General features: G+C 48.2%; 1 protein-coding gene across 1 annotated transcript in view; it reads right to left on the bottom strand.

Moving 5' to 3' along the window:
* Positions 1–815: 815 nt before the first annotated feature.
* LOC115098819 overlaps positions 816–25449 on the bottom strand; it is a 44209-nt gene continuing 19575 nt past the window's right edge. Inside the window, exon 2 of the mRNA XM_029616226.1 lies at positions 816–2937. Coding sequence (XP_029472086.1) covers positions 926–2215 — 1290 coding nt within the window. The 5' untranslated portion in view covers positions 2216–2937 and the 3' untranslated portion in view covers positions 816–925. The remainder of the gene's footprint in view (positions 2938–25449) is intronic.

The following is a 25449-nucleotide window of genomic DNA, read 5'->3' as shown; positions in this document are numbered from 1 at the left end:
TGCCCGGCAGGGCTGTAGTCCCTCAGATACTGGAACAGCGATCCAGGATGGCTGAGCTGTTGAGAAACTGTAGAAAGTGAGTAGGCAGAGTTCATGAATAGAACTAGATGACAAAACTCACGTAAGGTCTCAAGTAAGCTCAGGAGCTGGAAAGGATTAGGTCCTCGAGGAGCGAGTACCTGGTTCCAGGGAAAGCTCTGAGAGAGCGATGTTAACTCACAGTTGTTTGTAGCTGTTGCGTTCGTGCCTGTTCTCGCCCTCTACCTTAGAGGTGACTCCCTTCGGGTCTGAAGGACAGATGCTGCCGCGGCTTCTCCTCACCGTACTTCCTGGGATCCCCGGGCTGGCCTGACGCTGCGGATCCGCCATGTTCCTGATGATGTAAAGGCGCACACACGCGCCACAGAGTTTGTACCGGCAAGGGCACGAACCTCGGGGGTGTCCCCCCCGTAGTGACGTCATCCGCTTCCACTTTAAAAGGTCTTTGCTTGCAACTACGAATTGAGTTAGCAAGGGGAATTCTTTCTCCGCTGCTCTGCTTCCACCATCTTACCAGGTGTACCCGCTCCTCGGGGGCCACACTCTCTCTCTTCTTGATTTCAGATTACTAAGACGGGATCCGTTACTCGCTCCTCAAGGGCCTACGTTCCCGAATGCTCAGAAGACTCCTTTTTTTTTTTTTTTTTTTAATTATATCTTTATTGTGATTTTCACATATTTTAGTAAGACAAAACTTACAACGGAAAAAAGATACAGCCATTTGTAATTATATACATTTACATGTACAACAATCACTATCATGGCTTAATCTTAATATAAGAAATTGAGGAGATAAATTCTAGGAGTAATTTATATAGGTATTTCAAATATCTAACAATAATCAGCTGATTTCTATAGAGACTGTTATCTATTTTCTAGATCCCTCTTAGTGTACACTAGGGGATATTACAGAAATCACCCTAGCATTAACAAATGACTTGAGTTGCTCTGGATATAAGAATACAAAACATTCCTCCTTTCGCTTCACTATGCATTTACTAGGATATCTTAATACAAAAGAAAAACCTAAACTCTTAACCTGTGCTCTTAAATTCAAAAATTCCCTTCTCCTTTGCTGCGTTGAATACGCAAGGTCCGGGTAAATTCTCACCCCTGCTCCATAAAATGGAGTATCGATGTTTTTAAAGAAATTTTTCATAACAATACCCATGTCACGTACATTTGAAAAGGTAACAAGAAGAGTTGCTCTATCACATAATTCCATTGAGGAATCCTCCAGATATCCAGTTAAATTTTCCATAATCTCAGCCTGATTTTGAGTTTGAATATTAATTTTTTGTGGGGTTTTTAGGAAATAGTGTTTTATGACACAAGGTAATCCTTGTTCATTAAACTTTAAGTTTTCAAGGAAATATTTTTTTAACGTCATGTCAATTGTTTGACCCACTACTCTTGGAAAATTAATAAATCTAAGGTTGAGATGTTTGGAATGATTTTCCAGGTACTCAATTCTCCGTGAAGCAATTGTAACATCTTTAACTAACTTTAATTGAATGCTGGAATTATTCTCAATAGCAGCTTCAATTTTATTTAATCTAGAATCATTTTTATCAGTTTTTTCTTCTATTGCTACCATTTTATTATCCAAGTTATCAACATTTGCATTCGTCTCAAACAGAGCTTTACTCAAGCCCGCTACTAAGTCCCATAATGAGTCCAGAGTTACATTCGCTGGCTTAATTGGTGGTACATACTGGGTAATTTTACCCGTTTTTCCTGCCAGCTTTTCTCCCATCGTCACCAGCTTGCCCTTACTTCCTCCTGTCCCCTGTTCAGGGGTCGATGATAACATACTCGCTGTGGGGGCAACAACTGCTACTCCTCCCACAGCGCCTTCAGGAGATTCTGGTAAGCTGGGAAGCTCACTCCCGTGCTCCACTCCAACCATTGTACCTAAAGCCCCTTCGGCTCTCTGGTCAATGGTTAACGCGGGGGAGTCAATGGGGGACACCATTATTGGGCGCCGAGGATCAGGAGGAGACAGAGTCACATCCCCAGACGGTGAAAAAGCTCCCACCTCTACCACCGCAGCGGGGGAAGTCTCCTCATTTGCAGTCTCAAAAGCAGGAGCATATGCTGTAATCAAACGTTGATTCGGGATTGGGGTTGGTTCAGAAGGGTGGACCCGAACCCTCCCCTTTCTTTTCGGAGGCATACTTAACACGTTAGTACTTTAAAACGTTTTACTCACTGCCTTCCAGCTTATCTTTCTCCTCCTGACGAGCTGTGATGGATTCCAAGTCCTTCCCCTCCGTACCTCCGTCCCAATCCGGACTAAGCCGGACCAAGTCGGCGCGCCCCTTGTGTGCGCGCGGCTTGACGGGGCGCCGGCGTCGACGGGGCGCCGCTCTGAGGCCGATTTTATGGGCCCTCGTCCCCTTTCTCTGACGTCAGGGGGCTCGGAGGTGGAGCTCTGGGTCCGCGGGAAATGGCAGCGTTCAAACAAAGCAGCAACGCTGCGAGATGGGTTCTCTGCTCACCAGGTTGGTCTTGAGTCCAGCACAGCCGCACTGTATTCCCCTCTGAGGCCGATTTTATGGGCCCTCGTCCCCTTTCTCTGACGTCAGGGGGCTCGGAGGTGGAGCTCTGGGTCCGCGGGAAATGGCAGCGTTCAAACAAAGCAGCAACGCTGCGAGATGGGTTCTCTGCTCACCAGGTTGGTCTTGAGTCCAGCACAGCCGCACTGTATTCCCCTCTGAGGCCGATTTTATGGGCCCTCGTCCCCTTTCTCTGACGTCAGGGGGCTCGGAGGTGGAGCTCTGGGTCCGCGGGAAATGGCAGCGTTCAAACAAAGCAGCAACGCTGCGAGATGGGTTCTCTGCTCACCAGGTTGGTCTTGAGTCCAGCACAGCCGCCGCTCAGAAGACTCCTGACTACCTGGAAGCGATCGCAGAAGTGAACACAGTGAATCAGATGCCTCCCCCATCATAAAAATAATTGCAACACACTTGAACCTGGAATCCCCGGCGTTAATTTTAGGAGATTTCAATTTGCACGTCGACAACCCTAATCTAACTACCAACTGCGAGGCTTTTCTCACCGCCCTCTCAGCCATGGGCCTCAAACAGATCGTCAACAAGCCCACCCACAAAGCTGGCCACACTCTGGACCTCATCTTCGTAAACTCTGGAATCAAATACGCTTCCCCCCCTACATGTACCCAGGTCCCGTGGTCAGATCACTCACTAATCACCGCCACCTTCACTCTCACAGAAATCAGGAAAGCTCTCCCTTCGCAATCTTCATTTCCCTACAGAAGACCATGCTCTTCCGATGACCTCAGCATCCAGCTCGCTTCAGAACTCTCACACATAGACCTCTCTGACCCTAACTCAGCCATCCTTTCCTGGAACAACATCACGGAGGCAGTAGCTAATAAACTATGTCCTCTTTCAACAAAAAAACTAAACCCCAACTCCTCAAAAAGACAACCGTGGTTCACCAACGAACTTCGCAAACTCAAACAGAGCCTAAGGCAGAAAGAAAATAAATGGCGTAAGACCCCCTGCCCCAACACTCTATCCGCCTACAAACTTGCTCTCCATCACTACAGGAACTCCACCTTAAGATCCAAAAGGGACTACTATGCCCACAAGATCCACGACCTTGTCTTCGACGTGAAAGCTCTTTTTGCTTACGTATCTAACCTGACACAAACCAATGCACCAGATATACCCAATGACCAAGCACAATCTAAAGCTGACGAACTGGCTCTTTTCTTCCAAGGCAAAATCTCCAACCTTCTAACGCGATTGCCTCCTAGCACCACCTCTCCTAATAATTCACTTCAGCTACTAAATAAAGGAATCTCTTTTGAATCATTCAAACCCATCTCTGCCTCAGAGATCCATTTGTTACTAAAGAAAATGAAACCTTCCTCCCACCCCCTTGACCAAATCCCAACAAAGCTTCTCCTGCTAATACCAGACACCATCTCCAAAACACTGGCTGACATCATTAACTGTTCATTATCATGGGGACTATTTCCAGACGACCTTAAATTAGCCTCTCTCAAACCGCTCCTAAAGAAACCCAATCTAAACCCAAAGGATCCTAACAACTACTGCCCGATCTCCAATCTTCCGCTTATAGCCAAAATCATGGAAAAGCTCGTCAACACGCAACCCTCCAAGTATATCGAAGACCACAAAATACTGTACCCCTTGCAATTCGGATTCCGTAAATTATTAAGCACGGAAACCCTTCTCATATCCCTGACAGACCACATCATCATGGGGCTTGACAAAGGCAAATCCTTCTTACTTATTCTCCTAGATCTTTCTGCTGCATTTGACACCGTTAACCACTCCATCCTCATCAACCAATTGTCAGACATAGGAATAACAGGAACTGCACTTTCCTGGTTCAAATCATTCCTCAACAACAGAGGCTACAAGGTTAAAATCTACAATAAAGAATTCCCCCGCTACACCTCATCTTTAGGAGTTCCGCAGGGTTCCTCCCTATCCCCCACGCTTTTCAACATATACCTTCTCCCGCTCTGCCAACTCCTAACCCGCTTGAAACTAATGCACTTCATATACGCAGACGATGTGCAAATCCTGATCCCCATCAAAGAATCCATCATTAAAACACTGGAATTTGGGGAAGACTGCCTTCGAGAGATCAATCTCCTTCTCGCCAGTTTAAATGTGATACTAAATACAGCTAAAACGGAACCCATTCTCATCTCCCCAGAAAATAGTAACCTTTCTTTATGTCCACCAACCAACCTACCCACTACTCAAACAAGGGACTTAGGAGTAATAATCGACAACCATCTCAACTTAAAATCCTTCATCAAACAAACGACAAAAGACGGCTTTTATAAACTTCAGGTCCTGAAAAGAATGAAGTCTCCTTCATGTGTGAGACTTCAGAACGGTCCTTCAAGCAGTAATCTTCTCCAAGATAGTCTACTGTAATTCTATCTTACTTGGTCTCCCTTCCGCTTCTATTAAACCTCTTCAGATGCTCCAAAACTCGGCCACGAGAATACTGACAAACACCAGGAGAAGAGATCACATCTCCCCCATTCTCAAAAACGTACACTGGCTGCCAATACACTTCAGAGTCATGCACAAGTCCATCACCATCATCTATAAAGCAATCCATCACCATGCTCCACTCGATCTACAAATCCCTCTCAGACGACATATCTCCACCAGACCCATCAGAGAAGCTTACAGAGGATCACTAATCCCAAACCAAATCCACGCACCATTTAACTTTTAGAGACCGGGCTTTCTCCACAGCTGGACCCGCAATATGGAATTATATTCCCTCGGATCGGAGACAAGAACCTTGCCTACTAACTTTTAGAAAAAGGCTTAAGACTTGGCTGTTTAAACAAGCCTTCCCAGATCCTAACTGAAGTACAGCAACAAATTCAATGAGACACTACAATATAATGTAAATAATTAATCTTATAATTGCTCAGTTCATCTAACTCTCTTTCCTCCCCCAGTTAGATAAACCTTGTTTTAATGTAACTTTACGGTTCTATGCACGTTTCAATGTTCTGTTTTCTACACACCCTGTTATCTGTAAACCGGCATGATGTGATTGATCATGAATGCCGGTATAGAAAAACTTTAAATAAATAAATAAATGCTAGCTTTTTATTTCAGGAACACACACTAAAGAATATATCCACTATTTCACCTTTCACCCAAACTTTTTAAGTCTTAACATTTCCCAAAACAATACTCACCGATCCTCTTCAGCCAGCAGCACAATCTTCTCTTCTCAATACTCCCACAGTATTGAGGATTGCTCCTCTAGGGTATACTTATTTAGGTCTTTATCGCATTTTATGAAGACCCTGCACCATTTTGGTAGCCTTTCTCTGAACTGCCTCTGCTTTGTCAATATCTATTTTTAGATGTCACAACCTTCAGAACTGGACACAATACTCCAGAGGAAGTCTCTCCAATGATATGTACAGAAGCATTACTCCTTTCATTTTTCTACCAGTTATGCCTCTCGCTATGCACTCTTGCATTCCTCTGGCTCTGGTAACTACCTTGCTGCAGTGTTTGGGTTTCTTGAGATTATCAGGCATGGTGTTTCTCCTGGTCAGTGTACATCAGTATCTCGTCTCCTACTGTGTACTGCTTCCTTGTATTTCTGCACCCGAAATGCATGATTCTACACATTCTTGCATTGAATCTTAGATTAACTGCAGTCTGTGGCATTGCAAATGGAAGTTATTGGGCAGTCTAGATGGGCTTTACCCTCCTTATTTATCATCATATTCTCTTCTGTATGTGTCATGGACTGTATGTGCACTTTTCTAAGGAGAACTACAACAGCCATTCCTGGCAGAGGCATAGAAAGCAGCTGTTACATGCTTTAAGCTCTTTAAGCTGCCTTTGTTGCATTCTTTTAACTTTGCATTCAGAATGTCTTTTTTTTTTTTTTTGGGGGGGGGGGGGGGTAATACCCTTCCTGGGGCTGACTTGCTCCACAGATGGAAACCATTATCCATCTGTCTGACTTGACACTTTCTTTTGAAAGTGTTCCCTTTCCAGGCAGAACTGTTAGGAAAAGCAGTTATTAATGAGAACAGCCAGGCAGAAAGAAGGCTGGAAACACAGCCTGCTTCAGCATGCTATCACTTTGTTGGCATGACATTTTGTGGATGTGTTACATGCAATACACAAGCTAAAATGTTTGCGTCCACCAGTGCACAGGAAAGAGCACACTGCAACCCTCCTGCCAAATATCCTGCCCTCCACAAATAAAGTTACGGCATTGGTGACCTTTAATGGGTCAGCTCAGAAAAATTAGAGCTACTGCTGATCCCCTCTCTATGTGCTTTCATATCCTTGTATCACGTTACCTTAATACAGGTCAGTGACATCAAAGATTAATTATCATAACATCACCAGGCAAATCTGTCCTACACTATTTTATATTCTTTCCTTTCAATCAACAAGACTGTTCCGGGGAAGCTGCTTCTCTCCAACAGAGCATTAAGTAAAAAAACAAAAAAAAATGGGGATAGTTAGGGTTAGGTTAGGGGTCAGGGTGGAGCGGGGAAGAGGTAGGAAGAGTAGGGAGTGGACTGGGAGGCAACTGGGGAAGTACTGATTGCGTCACCGTGTGTAATTTACTAAAATTCAACCCCCCCCCCCCCCCCGCATGCTGTTAGGAATTGTGGACCCTTGGCCCGAGGTGGGAGTGATGCTACCTGAAGGGTTGGGCCCCACAGGTCCCCACCGTTGGGAGGCGAGGTTGGCCGGGAACAGAGGCAAGCTGGGACTTCGCCTGTACCGACATTCATTCCCCGCAGGTTGAGCTCTTGGGTGCCGGGGCTGGCTGGACTTAGGAGCACCTCTGTGTGGCTAGTCCCAGAGAGAGTAGATGACTGGATGCAGAGAGGGTCAGAGAGGTTAGATACTGTCCAGGACAGGAGCACTCTCAGAAGGAGGGGGAGAGAGAGTCTCAAGGGGTGCAAAGCTACTGCAGCTCCGAAGAGTGAAGTGCAGGACCACGTGGGAGTGGCCTCGAGGTGAGGCGGTGCAGGTGCGGAGACATGAACTGTGGTATACTGAATAGGAGCTAGAGCGGGAAACCCGCTGTAGCAGGGGCCAGGAGAGTAGCAGTGCAGAGGTACTGCTCGAGACACGGCAATGCGGTGACAGAACCTTCTGTAGTAGAAGCGCTAGGGTGTGCCCTGAGGAGCAGGGACACCGAGACACCGTCCGATAGAGTTACAGCGCTGAGCCAGGTCTTGATGAGTAAAAACACTGGAGCAAGATACTCATTGTAGAAGTGATGTAGAAGTTCCGAGGAGCAGAGGGCACTGCGGTAGAGGAGCTGAGCCAGGCCCTGAGCAGTGGGAAGCACTAAGAGGGAGTCCAGGTGCAGAGGCGCTGAGCCAGGCCCCGAGGAGTGGGAAGCGCTGAGAGAATGTCCAGGAGAAGTAGGGCTGACCCAGGCCCCGAGGAGAAGGAAGCACTGAGAGAGTCCAGGTGAAGTAGGGCTGACCCAGGCCCCGAGGAGAAGGAAGCACTGAGAGAGTCCAGGTGAAGTAGGGCTGAGCCGGGTCCCGAGGAGAGGGAAGTGCTGAGAGAGAGTCCAGGTGAAGTAGGGCTGAGCCAGGCCCCGAGGAGCGGGAAGCGCTGAGAGAATGTCCAGGTGAAGTAGCGCTGAGCCAGGCCCCGAGCAGAAGGAAGCACTGAGAGAGTCCAGGTGAAGTAGCGCTGAGCCAGGCCCTGAGGAGAGGGAAGCACTGAGAGAATGTCCAGGTGAAATAGCTCTGAGCCAGGCCCCGAGGAGCAGGAAGCGCTCAGAGAGAGTCCAGGTGAAGTAGCGCTGAGCCAGGTCCCAGGGAACGGGAGGCGCTGAGAGAGAGTCCAGGTGAAGTAGCACTGAGCCAGGCCCCGAGGAGCAGGAAGCGCAGAGAGAGAGTCCAGGTAAAGTAGCGCTGAGCCAGGCCCCGAGGAGCGGGAAGCACTGAGAGAGAGTCCAGGTGAAGAAGCGCTGAGCCAGGCCCCGAGGAGCGGGAAGCGCTGAGAGAGAGTTCAGGTGAAGTAGCGCTGAGCCAGGCCCCGAGGAGCGGGAAGCGCTGAGAGAGAGTCAGCGCCAGGCCCCGAGGAGCAGGAAGCGCTGAGAGAGAGTCCAGGTGAAGTAGCGCTGAGCCAGGTCCAAGGAGCAGGAAGCGCTGAGAGAGAGTCCAGGTGAAGTAGCGCTGAGCCAGGTGCCGAGGAGCTGGAAGCGCTGAGAGAGAGTCCAGGTGAAGTAGCTCTGAGCCAGGCCCCGAGGAGCGGGAAGCGCTGAGAGAATGTCCAGGTGAAGTAGCACTGAGCCAGGCCCTGAGGAGCGGGGAGAGCTGAGAGAATGTCCAGGTGAAGTAGCGCTGAGCCAGGCGCCGAAGAGAGGGAAGTGCTAAGAGAGAGAGTCCAGGTGAAGTAGCGCTGAGCCAGGCCCCGAGGAGACGGAAGCGATGAGAGAGAGTCCAGGTGAAGTAGCTCTGAGCCAGGCCCCGAGGAGCGGGAAGCGCTGAGAGAATGTCCAGGTGAAGTAGCGCTGAGCCAGGCCCTGAGGAGCGGGGAGCGCTGAGAGAATGTCCAGGTGAAGTAGTCGAGGAGCGGGAAGCGCTGAGAGACAGTCCAGGTGAAGTAGCTCTGAGCCAGGCCCTGAGGAGCGGGAAGCGCTGAGAGAATGTCCAGGTGAAGTAGCGCTGAGCCAGGCCCTGAGGAGCGGGGAGCGCTGAGAGAATGTCCAGGTGAAGTAGCGCTGAGTCAGGCCCCGAGGAGCGGGAAGCGCTGAGAGAATGTCCAGGTGAAGTAGCGCTGAGCCAGGCCCCGAGGAGAGGGAAGCGCTGAGAGTCCAGGTGAAGTAGCGCTGAGCCAGGCCCCGAGGAGCAGGATGCGCTGAGAGAGAGTACAGGTGAAGAAGCGCTGAGCCAGGCCCCGAGGAGCGGGAAGCGCTGAGAGAGAGTCCAGGTGAAGTAGCGCTGAGCCAGGCCCCGAGGAGCGGGAAGCGCTGAGAGAGAGTCAGCGCCAGGCCCCGAGGAGCAGGAAGCGCTGAGAGAGAGTCCAGGTGAAGTAGCGCTGAGCCAGGTCCCGAGGAGCAGGAAGCGCTGAGAGAGAGTCCAGGTGAAGTAGTGCTGAGCCAGGTGCCGAGGAGCTGGAAGCGCTGAGAGAGAGTCCAGGTGAAGTAGCTCTGAGCCAGGCCCCGAGGAGCGGGAAGCGCTGAGAGAATGTCCAGGTGAAGTAGCACTGAGCCAGGCCCTGAGGAGCGGGGAGAGCTGAGAGAATGTCCATGTGAAGTAGCGCTGAGCCAGGCGCCGAAGAGAGGGAAGTGCTAAGAGAGAGAGTCCAGGTGAAGTAGCGCTGAGCCAGGCCCCGAGGAGACGGAAGCAATGAGAGAGAGTCCAGGTGAAGTAGCTCTGAGCCAGGCCCCGAGGAGCGGGAAGCGCTGAGAGAATGTCCAGGTGAAGTAGCGCTGAGCCAGGCCCTGAGGAGCGGGGAGCGCTGAGAGAATGTCCAGGTGAAGTAGTCGAGGAGCGGGAAGCGCTGAGAGACAGTCCAGGTGAAGTAGCTCTGAGCCAGGCCCTGAGGAGCGGGAAGCGCTGAGAGAATGTCCAGGTGAAGTAGCGCTGAGCCAGGCCCTGAGGAGCGGGGAGCGCTGAGAGAATGTCCAGGTGAAGTAGCGCTGAGTCAGGCCCCGAGGAGCGGGAAGCGCTGAGAGAATGTCCAGGTGAAGTAGCGCTGAGCCAGGCCCCGAGGAGAGGGAAGCGCTGAGAGTCCAGGTGAAGTAGCGCTGAGCCAGGCCCCGAGGAGCAGGATGCGCTGAGAGAGAGTACAGGTGAAGAAGCGCTGAGCCAGGCCCCGAGGAGCGGGAAGCGCTGAGAGAGAGTCCAGGTGAAGTAGCGCTGAGCCAGGCCCCGAGGAGCGGGAAGCGCTGAGAGAGAGTCAGCGCCAGGCCCCGAGGAGCAGGAAGCGCTGAGAGAGAGTCCAGGTGAAGTAGCGCTGAGCCAGGTCCCGAGGAGCAGGAAGCGCTGAGAGAGAGTCCAGGTGAAGTAGTGCTGAGCCAGGTGCCGAGGAGCTGGAAGCGCTGAGAGAGAGTCCAGGTGAAGTAGCTCTGAGCCAGGCCCCGAGGAGCGGGAAGCGCTGAGAGAATGTCCAGGTGAAGTAGCACTGAGCCAGGCCCTGAGGAGCGGGGAGCGCTGAGAGAATGTCCATGTGAAGTAGCGCTGAGCCAGGCGCCGAAGAGAGGGAAGTGCTAAGAGAGAGAGTCCAGGTGAAGTAGCGCTGAGCCAGGCCCCGAGGAGACGGAAGCAATGAGAGAGAGTCCAGGTGAAGTAGCTCTGAGCCAGGCCCCGAGGAGCGGGAAGCGCTGAGAGAATGTCCAGGTGAAGTAGCGCTGAGCCAGGCCCTGAGGAGCGGGGAGCGCTGAGAGAATGTCCAGGTGAAGTAGTCGAGGAGCGGGAAGCGCTGAGAGAGAGTCCAGGTGAAGTAGCTCTGAGCCAGGCCCTGAGGAGCGGGAAGCGCTGAGAGAATGTCCAGGTGAAGTAGCGCTGAGCCAGGCCCTGAGGAGCGGGGAGCGCTGAGAGAATGTAAGAACATAAGAAAATGCCATACTGGGTCAGACCAAGGGTCCATCAAGCCCAGCATCCTGTTTCCAACAGTGGCCAATCCAGGCCATAAGAACCTGGCAAGTACCCAAAAACTAAGTCTATTCCATGTATCCATTGCTAATGGCAGTGGCTATTCTCTAAGTGAACTTAATAGCAGGTAATGGACTTCTCCTCCAAGAACTTATCCAATCCTTTTTTAAACACAGCTATACTAACTGCACGAACCACATTCTCTGGCAACAAATTCCAGAGTTTAATTGTGTGTTGAGTAAAAAAGAACTTTCTCCGATTAGTTTTAAATGTGCCCCATGCTAACTTCATGGAGTGTCCCCTAGTCCTTCTACTATCCGAAAGAGTAAATAACCGATTCACATCTACCCGTTCTAGACCTCTCATGATTTTAAACACCTCTATCATATCCCCCCTCAGTCGTCCAGGTGAAGTAGCGCTGAGTCAGGCCCCGAGGAGCGGGAAGCGCCGAGAGAGAGAGTCCAGGTGAAGTAGCGCTGAGCCAGGCCCCGAGGAGAGGGAAGCGCTGAGAGTCCAGGTGAAGTAGCGCTGAGCCAGGCCCCAAGGAGCAGGATGCGCTGAGAGAGAGTACAGGTGAAGAAGCGCTGAGCCAGGCCCCGAGGAGCGGGAAGCGCTGAGACAGAAACCCGGGTGGAGAAGCGCAGAGATCCGAAGAGCAGGAACAACAGGTCCGTAGAAAAGGAACTGGCACAATAAGGAACCAAGGAATTCATTGCCAAGTCGGTTAGTGGTGGCTGGAGGTAAGGCTTAAATATACCAGGCCTGTGATGTCATCAGTTGGGGACGAGCCTGAAGTTCCTGCCATTGGCCCTTTAAAGGGAGGACAGATGGCGCGCATGCATGCCTAGGCAGGCCCAGGGTTGGAACCCTGGTCAGTGGTGTCCCAGCCACCACGTGGAGCACAGGGAGCCAGGAGGAACGCGGCAGCAGCGAATGGCCACCGCCGCGAGTGTACCGGGGTAGTGAGCCAAGCATGACATGACATGAGTTGAGTCTGCCGCGGGCAGCCGTGGCCGGCAGCCATAACATATGCACTGCCGGTACACGCATGTTATAAAATTGGTGCTTCCATGTGCATGTGCCAGGAACCGCGCACACGCTCCTTTTAAAATCTACCCCAAAGTTAATCTCCAGGCAGGAGCAGCACAGGACTTGAGAGCAAGGCAGTGCAGGGTCTTCTGCCTGACCAGCCACCTCCCTCTTGGGTTGAGCCCGCAGGTTCTGGTGGCCGGCACGACGTCGCTAGTGGTGCACTTGAAGCAGGGGTTCAAGTAGCGACAAGGCAAGCGGCAAGAGAAGCATCAAAGGTCAGGCGGGTCAGCAATGAGAAGTCCGTCCAAGGCGGAGGAAAAGCAGGGCAGGCAAGAAGATTAGACAAAGAACAGGGAAAAATAAGCACAGAGCAAAGGCAGGGCAAAACTGGAACAGGTTGCAAGACAAGGTAAGGACCAGTCAGACAAGACACCAGAGGGACAAAGATAGAAACAAGGCAAAACAGGGGCAGGACAAGCAGGAGACCAAGTCCAGGACAGGGACAGGACTAGACAGGCACAGGCACAGGCACAGGCCTAGACAGGCACAGGCACAGGGCAGGACAAAGACAGGGCAAAACAGAAACAGAATGCACAGCATTACACGGATCAGACAAAGAAAGACAGAATACAGGCAAGAGAGGCACTGCGAAGCCACACAGGTGACAGGGAGAAGGATCAGGTAGGAGGGGAGGGCCACTGGAAGGCCAGACAGGGACAAGGCAAAATAGGCACATAGACAAGGCAAGGTAAAGCGCTAGGGTGGCCATAGCAGGAAGTAATGGAGACTCGATGATGAGACAGGAAGCTGTGAGTGAGGCAGGCTTTTAAGGTGTGGCAGGGCTGCTTCGCATGCCTTTGAGGCAAGCCTAGGCAGCTCAGGCTGTAGCCCACTGAGGGCCCCTGCAGGCAGGAGGGCTGTACAGCAATCAGGATCATTATAGTGCTCTAGCTTATATTGGCAAGTGTTTAAAATCTATTGACCTCCTCGATCTCTCTGATCACTGTGCCGCAATTGACGAGAGTTCCTTTAATATTATTACATCTTGATGAAATGTTTGAACAGACTTTCCCAATCGCTGGCCCAATGATGCGGAACTCTCTCCTTGATAACCTACAAAATGAGCCCTGTCTGTTGTAGAGTTTTAGAAAGCTGGCCATTGGCCTGTTTGTGTGTTTTCCAAGGCCAAACTGAAGCTCACTGTGCAGATCACAGAACTCATTATTCATGAAGATGCAGAAAATGCTAGAAATAGATAACTGATAGAGCTGCTATTGGAATAAATCAGACTTTTATCTTAAATGACAATACATCATGTTGTAGGTAAATCCACCCAGAAGCTCAATGATCCAATTATCAGCCGAATCCTCGTTTAGTAATAGTGATTATTAATGAATGATCTAAAATGATGTAAGGTACTGTAATTTCTAAAATAATTAGATTAGATATGATCTTGCTGATCTCCTTTCATGTAAGTAATAAAGATAAATATTACCAGAGTCACTGGGGGTGTTCATTTGTGTAATAAACCTAGCCTGGGAGGTATGGTAAGAGCTTCATGAAGTGCCTTCATTCAGGCAGATCCAATAGTTTTTGGTGAATTGGCTTGTCATGCGGAAGCCCAATGTTGTCAGGTGAAACTTTTCCATTTTTTTCTGCTGCCTGATCTCTGTATTCTCTCCTGCAATCCATCTCCTTCCGTCTTCTCTCAACGGCAATTTTCTGGCTCATGTTTTTTGCTCTTGTAATACGATTCTCCTGTCTGCATTCCTCTTCTTTTTTCATCCCGTTACCACCGGTGAGTTTTTTTTTCTCCGTCTATATTGCCTGTTTCAGGATTTTTGCCTTTGTCACTCTGCCAATGCAAAAGGAGAAAGGGGTGGGGATGGTATCTCATACTGGCATACAGGAGGCTGAAAATTCTCTTTCCCTATCGGTGAATAGGGGACTCCTGTGAGTACACAGGGAGCAAAACTGCCGGTGCCCATTCATGATATTAACTGACAACTGTTGGCATTGTTTTACTTTTCACTATTATTTATTTATTTATTTATTTATTTATTTATTGTTTTTGTTGTACCGAGTTTCATGATAGGCATCACATCAACCCGGTTTACAAATAACAAGGAGTGTAAAGCATAACGTAACGTAAAAAACAATATTTCCAATAAGAACCTTGAACTTTAAATACAGTGAATCAGAAAAAGGGAGAGGGAAAGTTACAAAAAACAAGGAAAATAAACTTGGGATGGAAGGGGAGAAATTGAACCGCACAATATTTACATTTCAGCCTATTGATACATTAGAATAGCAAGTGAAAAAATAAGACTATGAAACGGTACATAGGTAATCAAATGAATAAATATGACAGTTGTGAATGGTAATAGAATGATAAATATTCAGCAGGAATTAGTGAGAGAGGGATTGAGGTTGGTTGATTCGTGTTTACATTCCATTATTGCATACGAGTTAGTGCTAGTGAGAGGAGGTTTTATTCAAGGCTTATAGAGAAATAGCGTATAGAGAAACTTCTGCGGGCATGCTGAAGAGAACAGCAGATCCATCTGGATCAGATTTGCATTGGCTTTGAGTGTAAGCCTACAGTAACCAGTTACAGAGCCATTTGGCACATGGTTCAGGTACTTTTTAACCCTATATCAAGTCTGTCTCTACAAGGGCTGTTTTATAATTTTCAGAGGGATAGTCAAGTTGGTTTTAGCAAAAAATGCATCTGATGGATACTGCCCTTGAAAGCTCATGCTTCAATAAATTGTTTAGTCTATAAGGTGCCACTCCACGCCTGTCACTTTTTGTTTTTATAATTGTTTCTTTACAGTGGAAAAAGACCCAATTTTACTCCATGTTTTCTAGGCTGAAAAAGTTTCTTATATCTTATTATACCTTTCATTCCTTTCTCAGCCTGTGCTCAGCTACAATTACATTTTTCCTTTCCCTTAAGGAAGTATTAAATATTTATACTTTGGAGATATTCTTTTTTAAATTATTCTAGCATGTGATGATTTGTTGTTGAACACAGTTTGCAGTCAGAAAGTTTATTACTGAAGGGATAAAAAGAATAAATTTTTGTTGTTAGATTCTGATGGGGAAATGCTAAAAGTACAAAAGATATCTGCATGTGTCTGAATGAGGAAATTTTTTGCTCTGGTGGGATATCATGAAATGTGGATTTATGATACTGAAAGGAAAAATAAGAAGTAATAGTATGTTTTTTGTATGGCTTCTTTGAGCTACCTGAAACATTTCTCCAAAGAACAAGCAGCTCTTGCTGGTTTTAAGGTATATCTTTGATACTCCTCATTTATTTCTCTGGAGTGATGATAGCTTTTATATTTTTAGGAAGTTTAAGAATTCTATTAAATATCTCTTGAAGCCTTTAAACTTTTTATACATTGCTAGTTTACTGGAAAGATGTATGTATGAAAAACTCAAGTTTTAGGGACCAGCTGTGTTCTGTTCCCAGCAGTGGGTACATGTTTGTATCTGTATATATTGTAGTTTAACTGTGTTTAGTCCAGTCCTCCCTTCTGAGGATTCTTAATACTGAAACACTTTTTGTAACCCATGATAAAAATCTGTGAGCCTTTGCCCTTAAGAGAAGCTCCCTCCCCCCTCCACTTTCTCTCACTATCAGAAGAGCTTGAATGTCCCTCAATCCAACTTGAGTCTTCCTAGGTGCCTTATAGGCTCAAGGGACTGTCCTTTAAGCTCCCCCTGTGTCACATGGTTCTTAGGCTCACTGCCATTGGACCTTGCCCCCTGGCCCCAGCTTGTGGAGGCGTTTTCCTTTAGCAGCTCTCCACGCCTGCTTCTGAGCTAGCAGCGCTCTGTAAAACCCTGTGAAACGATCGGGGTTTTTTTTACCTTCTCTCTTACTGCTTTCTTCTAAGGAATAAATCAGCCTCATATTCCTCATGCTTCCTACCTCTATCATAAACCAAATCCTGCAACACAAGAGACTCCCTTCCCCCTTCTCCTGCCTCGTCTCCAGTTACCAAAGATCTTTGCCTAGGAGCTCACGTTTGAAATGCAACAATTGTAAGTAGAATTTACCTGTACAATAAATAATTTCAAACTTAAAGAATCTTTGTCTTGAGGACTGATTGGAGAGAAAGTTTAGCTGCCTGAATAGGAAAAAGCACGAATGTTTACCTGATTCAGAACAGTAAAAAAACCCGTATCAAACAGGAAGATAGTGAAAAGCCAGTGAACTGAAAGCATTTTTAAAAGAACTGTATACAGTGCAATGAAACAGGAACCTCATCCCCAAAGCACAGCCTGTGACAGGAAAGTCTACATTGAGTAGAAATCGTTAAAGGTGAAGGATTGTTAAAGGCACCACTTTGCACCTGAATAAGCCTTCCACACCTTTCAGCTGTGGTGAGAGGCCAGGGAATTAAATATAAAAGCCCTAAGATTGTGAAGATTTATATTTTCGGAACTGACTTTGAGTCTGCAAAGCATTAAAGAAGCAAGCACAGATGTGAAATGAGCCTATACTGCAATCAAGCTATACAAAGAGTTGCAAAGAAAGCATTTTAACTCCATGCAACTGCCGCCAGAGTTCAGACCCTAGACAAAGGACTTAACGACAGTTTTTAAGCCCATTCAAGCTTCCCTCTTGCTAGGCAAGGAATTTCTCACCTGTAAGCAGCTCACCCCTCCCCTTGCCACTGCTCCTGTGGACTAGAGGCAGAGAGCAATTAGTTGCCATAGCTACCAGATCTCTGATTCTGTCCTTCATTTAGATTGTTGCAAATATCTATAGGAGGTTTGGCTGTTTAACAGGTTAATTAGCTTCCTCTCTCTAATCCTGTCCGAGTGATTTAATATTGCAAAAATCATCCCTGTCTGCACTATTCTGGCATTTGTCTTTTTAGTTGTCTTTTCTTAAGCAACTATCTGTGAAATCTGTACTCATTTTTAAGTACAGGTTAATTAGCTTCCTCTCTCTAATCCTGTCCGAGTGATTTAATATTGCAAAAATCATCCCTGTCTGCACTATTCTGGCATTTGTCTTTTTAGTTGTCTTTTCTTAAGCAACTATCTGTGAAATCTGTACTCATTTTTAAGTAATTTGGACTGTGGAGTTGTCTGACATCATAACCAACACCTTGGAATTATGAGATTTGTGGTTTCACTTACAGTGTTTACATTTATTTAAATAGATGCATTATGCTGCATATCTATATTAGCTGGTGGTTTAAATCAGTAACTGCTCTTTTTCTGATTTATGTTGTAGATTTATTTTAAACTGTCAGTAAATTTGTGATAATGCAATTTTAATAACAGATAGGAAGTGATATTTTTCAACCTCATTGTTTGTTTATAAGAATTCAGCAACAGCAAAAAAATACTGCCAGATATATTAGAGAAACTGAATATACAATTGATTTCTTTATTTATTTATTTTATTTTATTTAAATTCTTTTACTATACCGATACTCAAGACGCGGTCTTATCGTACCGGTTTACAATAGAACAGGGGAAACCAATTAACAACTATGTAGAAGGTAAAAGTTACATCAAACAGGGAGCGAAAAACATGGGAGCTGGAGGACAGGAAAGATATTTTAAAACGATATTTCTTGGGCTTATCCTACATAAATTCAGTCTTGTCACTTCTTGACTGCCTTGCTTCTTTGAGGGCTGAATCTTATACTGATGTTCTTTTCTTCTTAACTCTTAAAGCACTGGATGCTCTTTGCTCAGGGAGTTGCCAACCTGTATGATATTTGTACCACTGCACTGACAGGTATTGATTTGTCTCAGACCTCTGTGCTGTTACTACAATTATTGCTCTGGATAATTCTGCTTTCTTAGAAATTTTAGGCTGTGGGTGTAACTGAGACCCTCCCTCTTGATGAACCAGTCCCAGTGATGTTCCATTCTTTCGTTTTCTCCTCTCTCAATCTCCTCAAATGAGATTTGCTTAGTGAACTCAGATGCACTGTGACATTTTTTTTTTCATTTCTTTGGTCAATGTTATCTACTACTGCAAACTTTTCATGCAATAGACTTATATGAAATTGGTCCCTGAAGCCACTCCTGTACGGTCCTGTCCCCTGAACTTGATCTCATGGCAGTGTCTTGACAGTGCCTTGATTAGTATCAGCATTGATGTGGATCTCCTTGATGTTGCCCCAATCAAAATCACTGTAGTTCAGGCCCTGGAAAACATTAAGCCTGCTATTACAGATCTCTTTACTGTACGTTTGTACTCCAGACTGGCATGGGCAAACCTAACTTTGTTCTTAATCTCAAAGCCTTTCCTTCTATTGTGCACATTACCAGGATCAGGATACTTCAAAGCTTCTATTGATGAGGTGTGGCTCTTTTTCTTTTCAGATCTCTGTCACATACACTGCAGTTTCTGCTATAACTAGCTGCAAATAAAATGAGAAGCTTAGGAGAGAGTGCCAAGGTGGTGGCCTGGATTGCAAACTGGTTGACGGACAGAAGACAATGTGTGATGTTAAATGGAACTTACTCTGAAGAGAGAGCGGTGTTAAGCGGAGTGTGAGCGACATTGCTCACACTCCGCTTAACACCGGTTTGTCTTTTTGCAGATGATACTAAGATCTGCAAGAGTGGACATGCCGGAAGGAGTGGAGAGAATGAGATGGGAATTAAGGAAGCTAAGAGTGGTCGACGATATGGCAGCTGAGATTCAATGCCAAGAAGTGCAGAGTCATGCATATGGGGTGTGGAAATCCGAAAGAACTGTATTTGATGGGAGGTGAAGGGCTGATGTGCACGGAGCAGGAGAGAAACCTGGGGTGATAGTGTCTAACGATCTGAAGTTGGCGAAACAATGTGACAAGGCGATAGCTAAAGCCAGAAGAATGCTGGGCTGCATAGAGAGAGGAATATCTAGTAAGAGAAAGGAAGTGATGATCCTCTTGTACAGGGCCTTGGTGAGGCCTCACCTGGAGTACTGTGTTCAGTTCTGGAGACCATATCTCCAAAGGGACAGAGACAGGATGGAGGCGGTCCAGAGAAGGGCAACCAAAAAGGTGGATGGTCTACAGAAAATGACTTATGAGGAGAGATTGAAGAACCTAAATATGTATACCCTGGAGGAGAGGAGGAGCAGGGGTGATATGATACAGACTTTCAGATACCTGAAAGTTTTTAATGATCCATGGTCAATAACAAACCTTTTCCGTTGGAAAAAATCAGTAGAAGTAGGGGTCACGATTTGAAACTCCAGGGAGGAAGACTGAGAACCAATGTCAGGAAGTACTTCTTCATGGAGAGGGTGGTGGATGCCTGGAATGCCCTTCCAGAGGAAGTGATGAAGACTAAAACTGTGAAGGAATTCAAAGGGGCATGGGATAAACACTGTGGATCCATAAAGGCTAGAGGATGGGAATTTATTTATTTATTTATTTATTTAGTAATTTTATATACCGACATTAGAAAGGCACATAGCAAATGTTGCTTACCTGATGTAACAGGTGTTCTCACAGGACAGCAGGATGTTAGTCCTCACAAATGGGTGACATCGAGGATGGAGCCCACCACGGAAAACTTCTGTCAAAGTTTAAACAGAACTTTGACTGGCCCCTACTGGGCATGCCCAGCAAGGCACTGACCCTGCAGCCAGCAGGGGTCTCCCTTCAGTCTGATTTTCAAAGCTACAGGCAGTGCCTAGAAAGTAAAACAAAACGAACCCAACACCGCGGGGTGGCGGGCGGGTTTCGTGAGGACTAACATCCTGCTGTCCTGTGAGAACACCTGTTACATCAGGTAAGCAACATTTGCTTTCTCACAGGACAAGCAGGATGGTTGTCCTCACAAATGGGTGAGTACCGAGCTGAGGATGTCCTGACTTGCACCAAATGCACCCAACGACGTGCAACAGGCAGTACAAGTGGGGTGGAATTTGGGAAAGGGCATCCGCACCCTACCGGGAAGGTGGAAGGGTGTTGGTACATCAGGTTGGAAAAAGGTTACGCAAGACAGATTGGCCGAAGATGGAGTCCTGTCTTCCAGCTTTGTCCAAACAATAGTGGGCTGCAAAGGTATGGAGGGAACTCCAGGTTGCAGCCCTGCAGATGTCAGGAAGCGGCACCGATCGAAGGTGTGCCACTGACGTCGCCATGGCCCTCACAGAGTGTGCTTTGACACGGTCTTGGAAAGGAATGCCAGCCTGCTCATAGCAGAAAGAAATGCAGTCCGCCAACCAGGAGGAAAGAGCCTGCTTACCCACAGGTTGTCCTAACTTGTTAGGATGGAAAGAGACGAATAATTGAGTGCTCTTCCTGTGAGAAACTGTACGGTCTAGGTAAAAGGCTAGAGCTCGTTTACAGTCTAGGGTATGCAGGGTCTGTTCTCCAGAGTTGGAGTGGGGCCTGGGAAAAAAGATAGGTAGTATGATGGATTGATTAATATGAAACTCCGAAACTACCTTAGGTAAAAATTTAGGGTGAGTGCGGAGTACCGCCCGGTCCTGCAGGAGTTTAGTGTAAGGCGGATAGGTAACTAGGGCCTGTAATTCACTAACCCTGCGAGCTGAAGTGATAGCCAAAAGGAATAACACTTTCCATGTGAGATACTTTAACTCACAGGAGTGCAGAGGTTCGAAAGGAGGTTTCATTAGACGACCAAGAACCAGATTAAGGTCCCAGGATGGGGCCGGAGGCCGTAAGGGTGGCTTCAGATGGAGCAAGCCTTTAAGAAAACGTGTTACTAGGGGTTGTACTGAAATAGGGACACCCTGTACACCTTTATGGAAGGCGGCTACCGCACTGACATGCATCCTAATGGAAGAGGTTTTAAGACCTGATTCAGAGAGATGCCATAAATAGTCCAAGAATTTGGAAATTGGACAGGAAAGGGGATCAAGGGACTGAGAAGTGCACCATGATGTGTACCTTTTCCATTTGTATGAGTAAGACTTTCTTGTGGAAGGCTTTCGTGAAGCTATCAGGACTCGAGAAACGGAATCTGAAAGGTTGAAAGGCTGAAGGACTAACCTTTCAACATCCATGCCGTCAGGGACAAGGCTTGGAGGTTGGGATGGAGGAGGCATCCGTCGTTTTGAGTGAGCAGATGCGGGTCCTTTCCCAGAGGAATGTGCCTGCGGATGGAGAGATCCTGGAGTATTGGAAACCATACTTGGCGTGGCCAGTAAGGTGCTATCAGGATCATGGTTCCTCCGTCCTGGCGTAGCTTCACGAGAGTCTTTGACACAAGAGGAAGTGGGGGGAATGCGTAGAGCAGACCGGTTGTCCACTTGAGGGAGAATGCATCCCTCGGCCGAGAGTTCTGGCTCCGAATGAGAGAGCAGTAATCGTCCACTTTGTGGTTCTGAGGGGACGCAAAGAGGTCTATGCGGGGAGAACCCCACTTGTGAAACAGAGAGGTCGCTACCAGAGGATCGAGTGACCACTCGTGCGGTCGGAAGACACGGCTCAGCCGGTCTGCCAATACATTGTCTACTCCCGGCAGGTAAGTGGCCCTGAGGTACATAGAGTGGGAGAGGGCTTCCGCCCAGATCTGCGCAGCTTCCTGACACAGAAGGAAGGAGCCTGTGCCTCCCTGCTTGTTTATGTACCACATGGCCACTTGGTTGTCCGTCTGGATTAAGATTATCTGATGAAAGAGATGATCTTTGAAAGTGCGGAGCGCATAGCGGATTGCTCGAAGTTCCAGGAAATTGATCTGGTGTTCGGCTTCCTCGTTGGACCATAACCCTTGGGTTTGAAAATTGTCCACATGGGCCCCCCAACCGATGTGGGAAGCGTCGGTGGTTAGGATAACTTGCGGATCCGGTGGAAGAAAGGGTAAGCCCTGAAGGAGGTTGACCTGAGTCGTCCACCAAGTTAAGGATAGGCGCAGCGCTTGTGTGACTGTGATTATGGAGGACAGAGGCTGAAAAGCTTGAATCCATTGTTGTCGTAGAGTCCATTGTGTTACCCTCATGGCTAGTCTGGTCATGGGAGTGACTTGAACCGAGGATGCCATGTGTCCTAGGAGAACTAGGAATTGGCGAGCTGTGGCAGTGTCTTGAGACTGGAGCTGGTGAGCTAGGGACATGAGAGTTTGGACCCGTTGTAGCGGAAGGTAGGCCTTTGCCTGTAAGGTGTCCAAGTCTGCCCCAATGAAAGATAAGGTTTGAGATGGGACGAAGCAAGATTTCTCGTAATTGACAAGAAACCCTAAGGAAAGGAGTGTGTTGATTGTCAATTGTAGGGAGGACCGGGCAATCTGAGGGGTGGAGGCCCTGATCAGCCAGTCGTCCAGATAGGGGTATACGTGGACACCTTCCTTCCTGAGGAATGCTGCTACAACTACGAGGCATTTGGTGAAGACCCGTGGAGCAGATGCCAGACCGAAAGGCAGTACTCGGTATTGATAATGGTTGCGGCCTACGAGAAACCGCAGATATTTGCGATGGGATTGTGTTATCGCAATATGGGTATAAGCTTCCTTGAGGTCGAGGGAGCACAGCCAATCCCCTTTCTGCAGCAGAGGGAGTAACGTGCCCAGGGTTACCATCTTGAACTTTTCTTTTTGCAGATACTTGTTGAGGGCTCGAAGGTCTAAAATTGGACGTAGCCCTCCTGATTTCTTTGGAATTAGGAAGTATCTGGAATAGAATCCCTTGCCTCGTTGAGAGGGAGGAACGAGTTCTATAGCATTTGATTGCAGAAGAAGAGATACTTCCTGTTGTAATTGAGCCAAATGGCTGGATAGACTCCACGCTTGAAGCGGCGGGGAGTCTGCCGGAAGAGTTATGAAATTGAGGTGGTAACCCTGTGCGATAATCGCCAGCACCCACTGGTCTGAGGTAATCCGTATCCAATGCTGTAGAAAGTGGCACAGACGACCCCCTACAGGGATGTGGGGGAGTGGGATATGGCATGTGCTCCGAGTCGGGAAGTCAAAGGCCTGCCGCAGGCCCGGGGGGTGGGGCTACAGCAGGTCTTTGTTTCCGAGGTTGGCGTGGCTGAGGTCTGGTGGAGGATCGAGCCGGACGAGGCCTAGTCGACGGAGGGTAATAACGACGTGGCCGAAAGAATGACTTTTTGGAGTCCTTCTTAGGTGGTGGTTTGGAGGATACCTCAGATGGAACAGACGAAAGTTGTTTCAACGTCTCGTGGTGATCCTTCAATTCCGCCACAATTTGTTGAATCTGTTCTCCGAACAGATTATCCCCTAAGCAGGGTAAATCGGCTAGACGATCCTGAACCTCTGGGCGAAGGTTGGATGATTTTAACCAAGCCCAACGTCTGGCTGAGATGGCAGTAGCTGAGACTTTCGTGGAAGCATCGAAGATATCGTAGGCCGTTCGGATCTCGTGCTTCCCAGCTTCAAATCCTTTGTGAAGGAGGGCTTGAAGCTGTGGCTGGTATTGGTCCGGTAAGGTGTCAGCGTAGTCCTGCATTTGTTTAAGGATAGCTCTGTTGTACTGAGTCATATAAAGTTGGTATGAAGCTATACGAGATATCAACATAGCCCCATGATACACTTTCCTTCCCACACTATCAAGAAATTGGTTGTCCTTGATAGGGGGAGTGGAAGAGTGTGGCTTTAAACGCTTGGCTTTCTTTTGCGCAGACTCAACTACAACAGAGCGATGATCCAGTTGAGACTTCTGAAATCCTGGTGCTGACTGAACGAGGTAGGTTGAGTCAGCTTTTTTTATTGACTGGTGACACAGATGAAGGTGATTCCCAGTTTTTCTTTAAAAGATCCAGAAATACTTGGTGAATGGGGATGGAAGCGATGATCTTGGGGGCATCCAGAAATTGGAGCAGCTCCATCATTTGGTGCCTGTCATCGGTCTCAGATTGCAGCTGAAAAGGCACAACTTCTGACATCTCCTTTACAAAATTTATAAAGGAGAGATCTTCAGGAGGAGATCGTTTTCTACTCTCTGTAGGAGATGGTGGGGATGGTAAATCTGTATCTGAAGATGAATCATCACCCCAGGTATCATAAGGGTCATGTAAGGTTTGCTGTCCTGAAGGACCTGGTAGAGGATCCAAAGGCATCGATGGAACCGGTGCTGCAAGCGGAACAGTGAACGGCATCGAGGGCTTCGGGGCCACCGATGGAATCGGTGCCGATCTTGGAATCGATGGAGCCGAAGGATAAATCGGTGGAAAGGTATGTGAAGGCACCGATGGAACGACACCGGACGGAGGAATCCGGAACGGTGTTTCTCCTGTCGATGAATGTCCTTCCGGAGATGATGGTGTAGTCGGTGCTAATGAAATCACCGATGGAAGGGCGCGCATAAGTGCCTCCATACGATTTAGTATCGGTGCCAACGCTTCCACTATAGGCTCGGTGGTCGGTTCCATCCTCGGTGGCAGAGTCGGTGCTGAGGTCGGTGCCTGAGGCGGTGCCGGAATCGGTGCCGGAGGCGGTGCCGGTGGAGGCTGGAATCTTCGCATCGCATTCTCGATGGCCTCCTGGACCAGCCGGTCCAGTTCTGCCCGGAGACCAGGGGTAAGCATACCCGGCTCGACGGGAGAGGGAGGCTGAGGCAGGGCCGGAGGGACCACCGTAACCGGTGGGATCACGGCCCCCGCACCCCGGGAGGGTGAGGGTTTCCTCGGTGCCTGCGAACGAGACGTGGACGGTGCCAGGTCCGACCGAGGCTTTTTCTTCGGTGGCTCGGCCTGTTCAGAGGTCGATGGTTGCGGATCCTCGACGGGCCGAGACTTGTGCCGTCGATGGCGATGCTTATCCTTCCGATCTCCTCGGTCATCCGGGGAGGGGACAGGAGTCGACGGCCGAGAAGTCATCGATGGTGGACGGTCACCGGCGGGTTGGCGATGGTGGTGCAACTTCGACGGTGCCGGTTCCGATGACGTCGATGCTATCGATGGCGTTGGGGTGGGTGCATGGAAGAGGAGCCCCATCTTCTCCATCCTGGCCTTGCGACCCTTAGGTGTCATTAAGGCACATTTGGTGCAAGTCAGGACATCATGCTCACTACCCAAACATAAAACACAAACCCTATGGGGGTCAGTGATGGACATAGTCCGGGTACAATCCGGACATCGACGGAACCCCGTCGCCATGGCTTAAGGCCAAATTTAGGCGCGGGCTCAGTAAGTTCCCACAGGCCTCAAGGGCCAAAATCGACGGCCGCCGATTAAAAAAGGGAAAAAACTTACCGGTTTCCGCGAAAGTGACAAAAATTTGTCGAAGGGAGACCCCTGAGGGGCAAATTTTCTTCGGATAGAAAAAAACCG

The sequence above is a fragment of the Rhinatrema bivittatum genome, chromosome 1, assembly GCF_901001135.1.
Source record: "Rhinatrema bivittatum chromosome 1, aRhiBiv1.1, whole genome shotgun sequence".
NCBI lineage: Eukaryota > Metazoa > Chordata > Amphibia > Gymnophiona > Rhinatrematidae > Rhinatrema > Rhinatrema bivittatum.
Note: the sequence above shows the minus strand (reverse complement) of the source record. Positions and strands in the feature narration are given on the sequence as shown.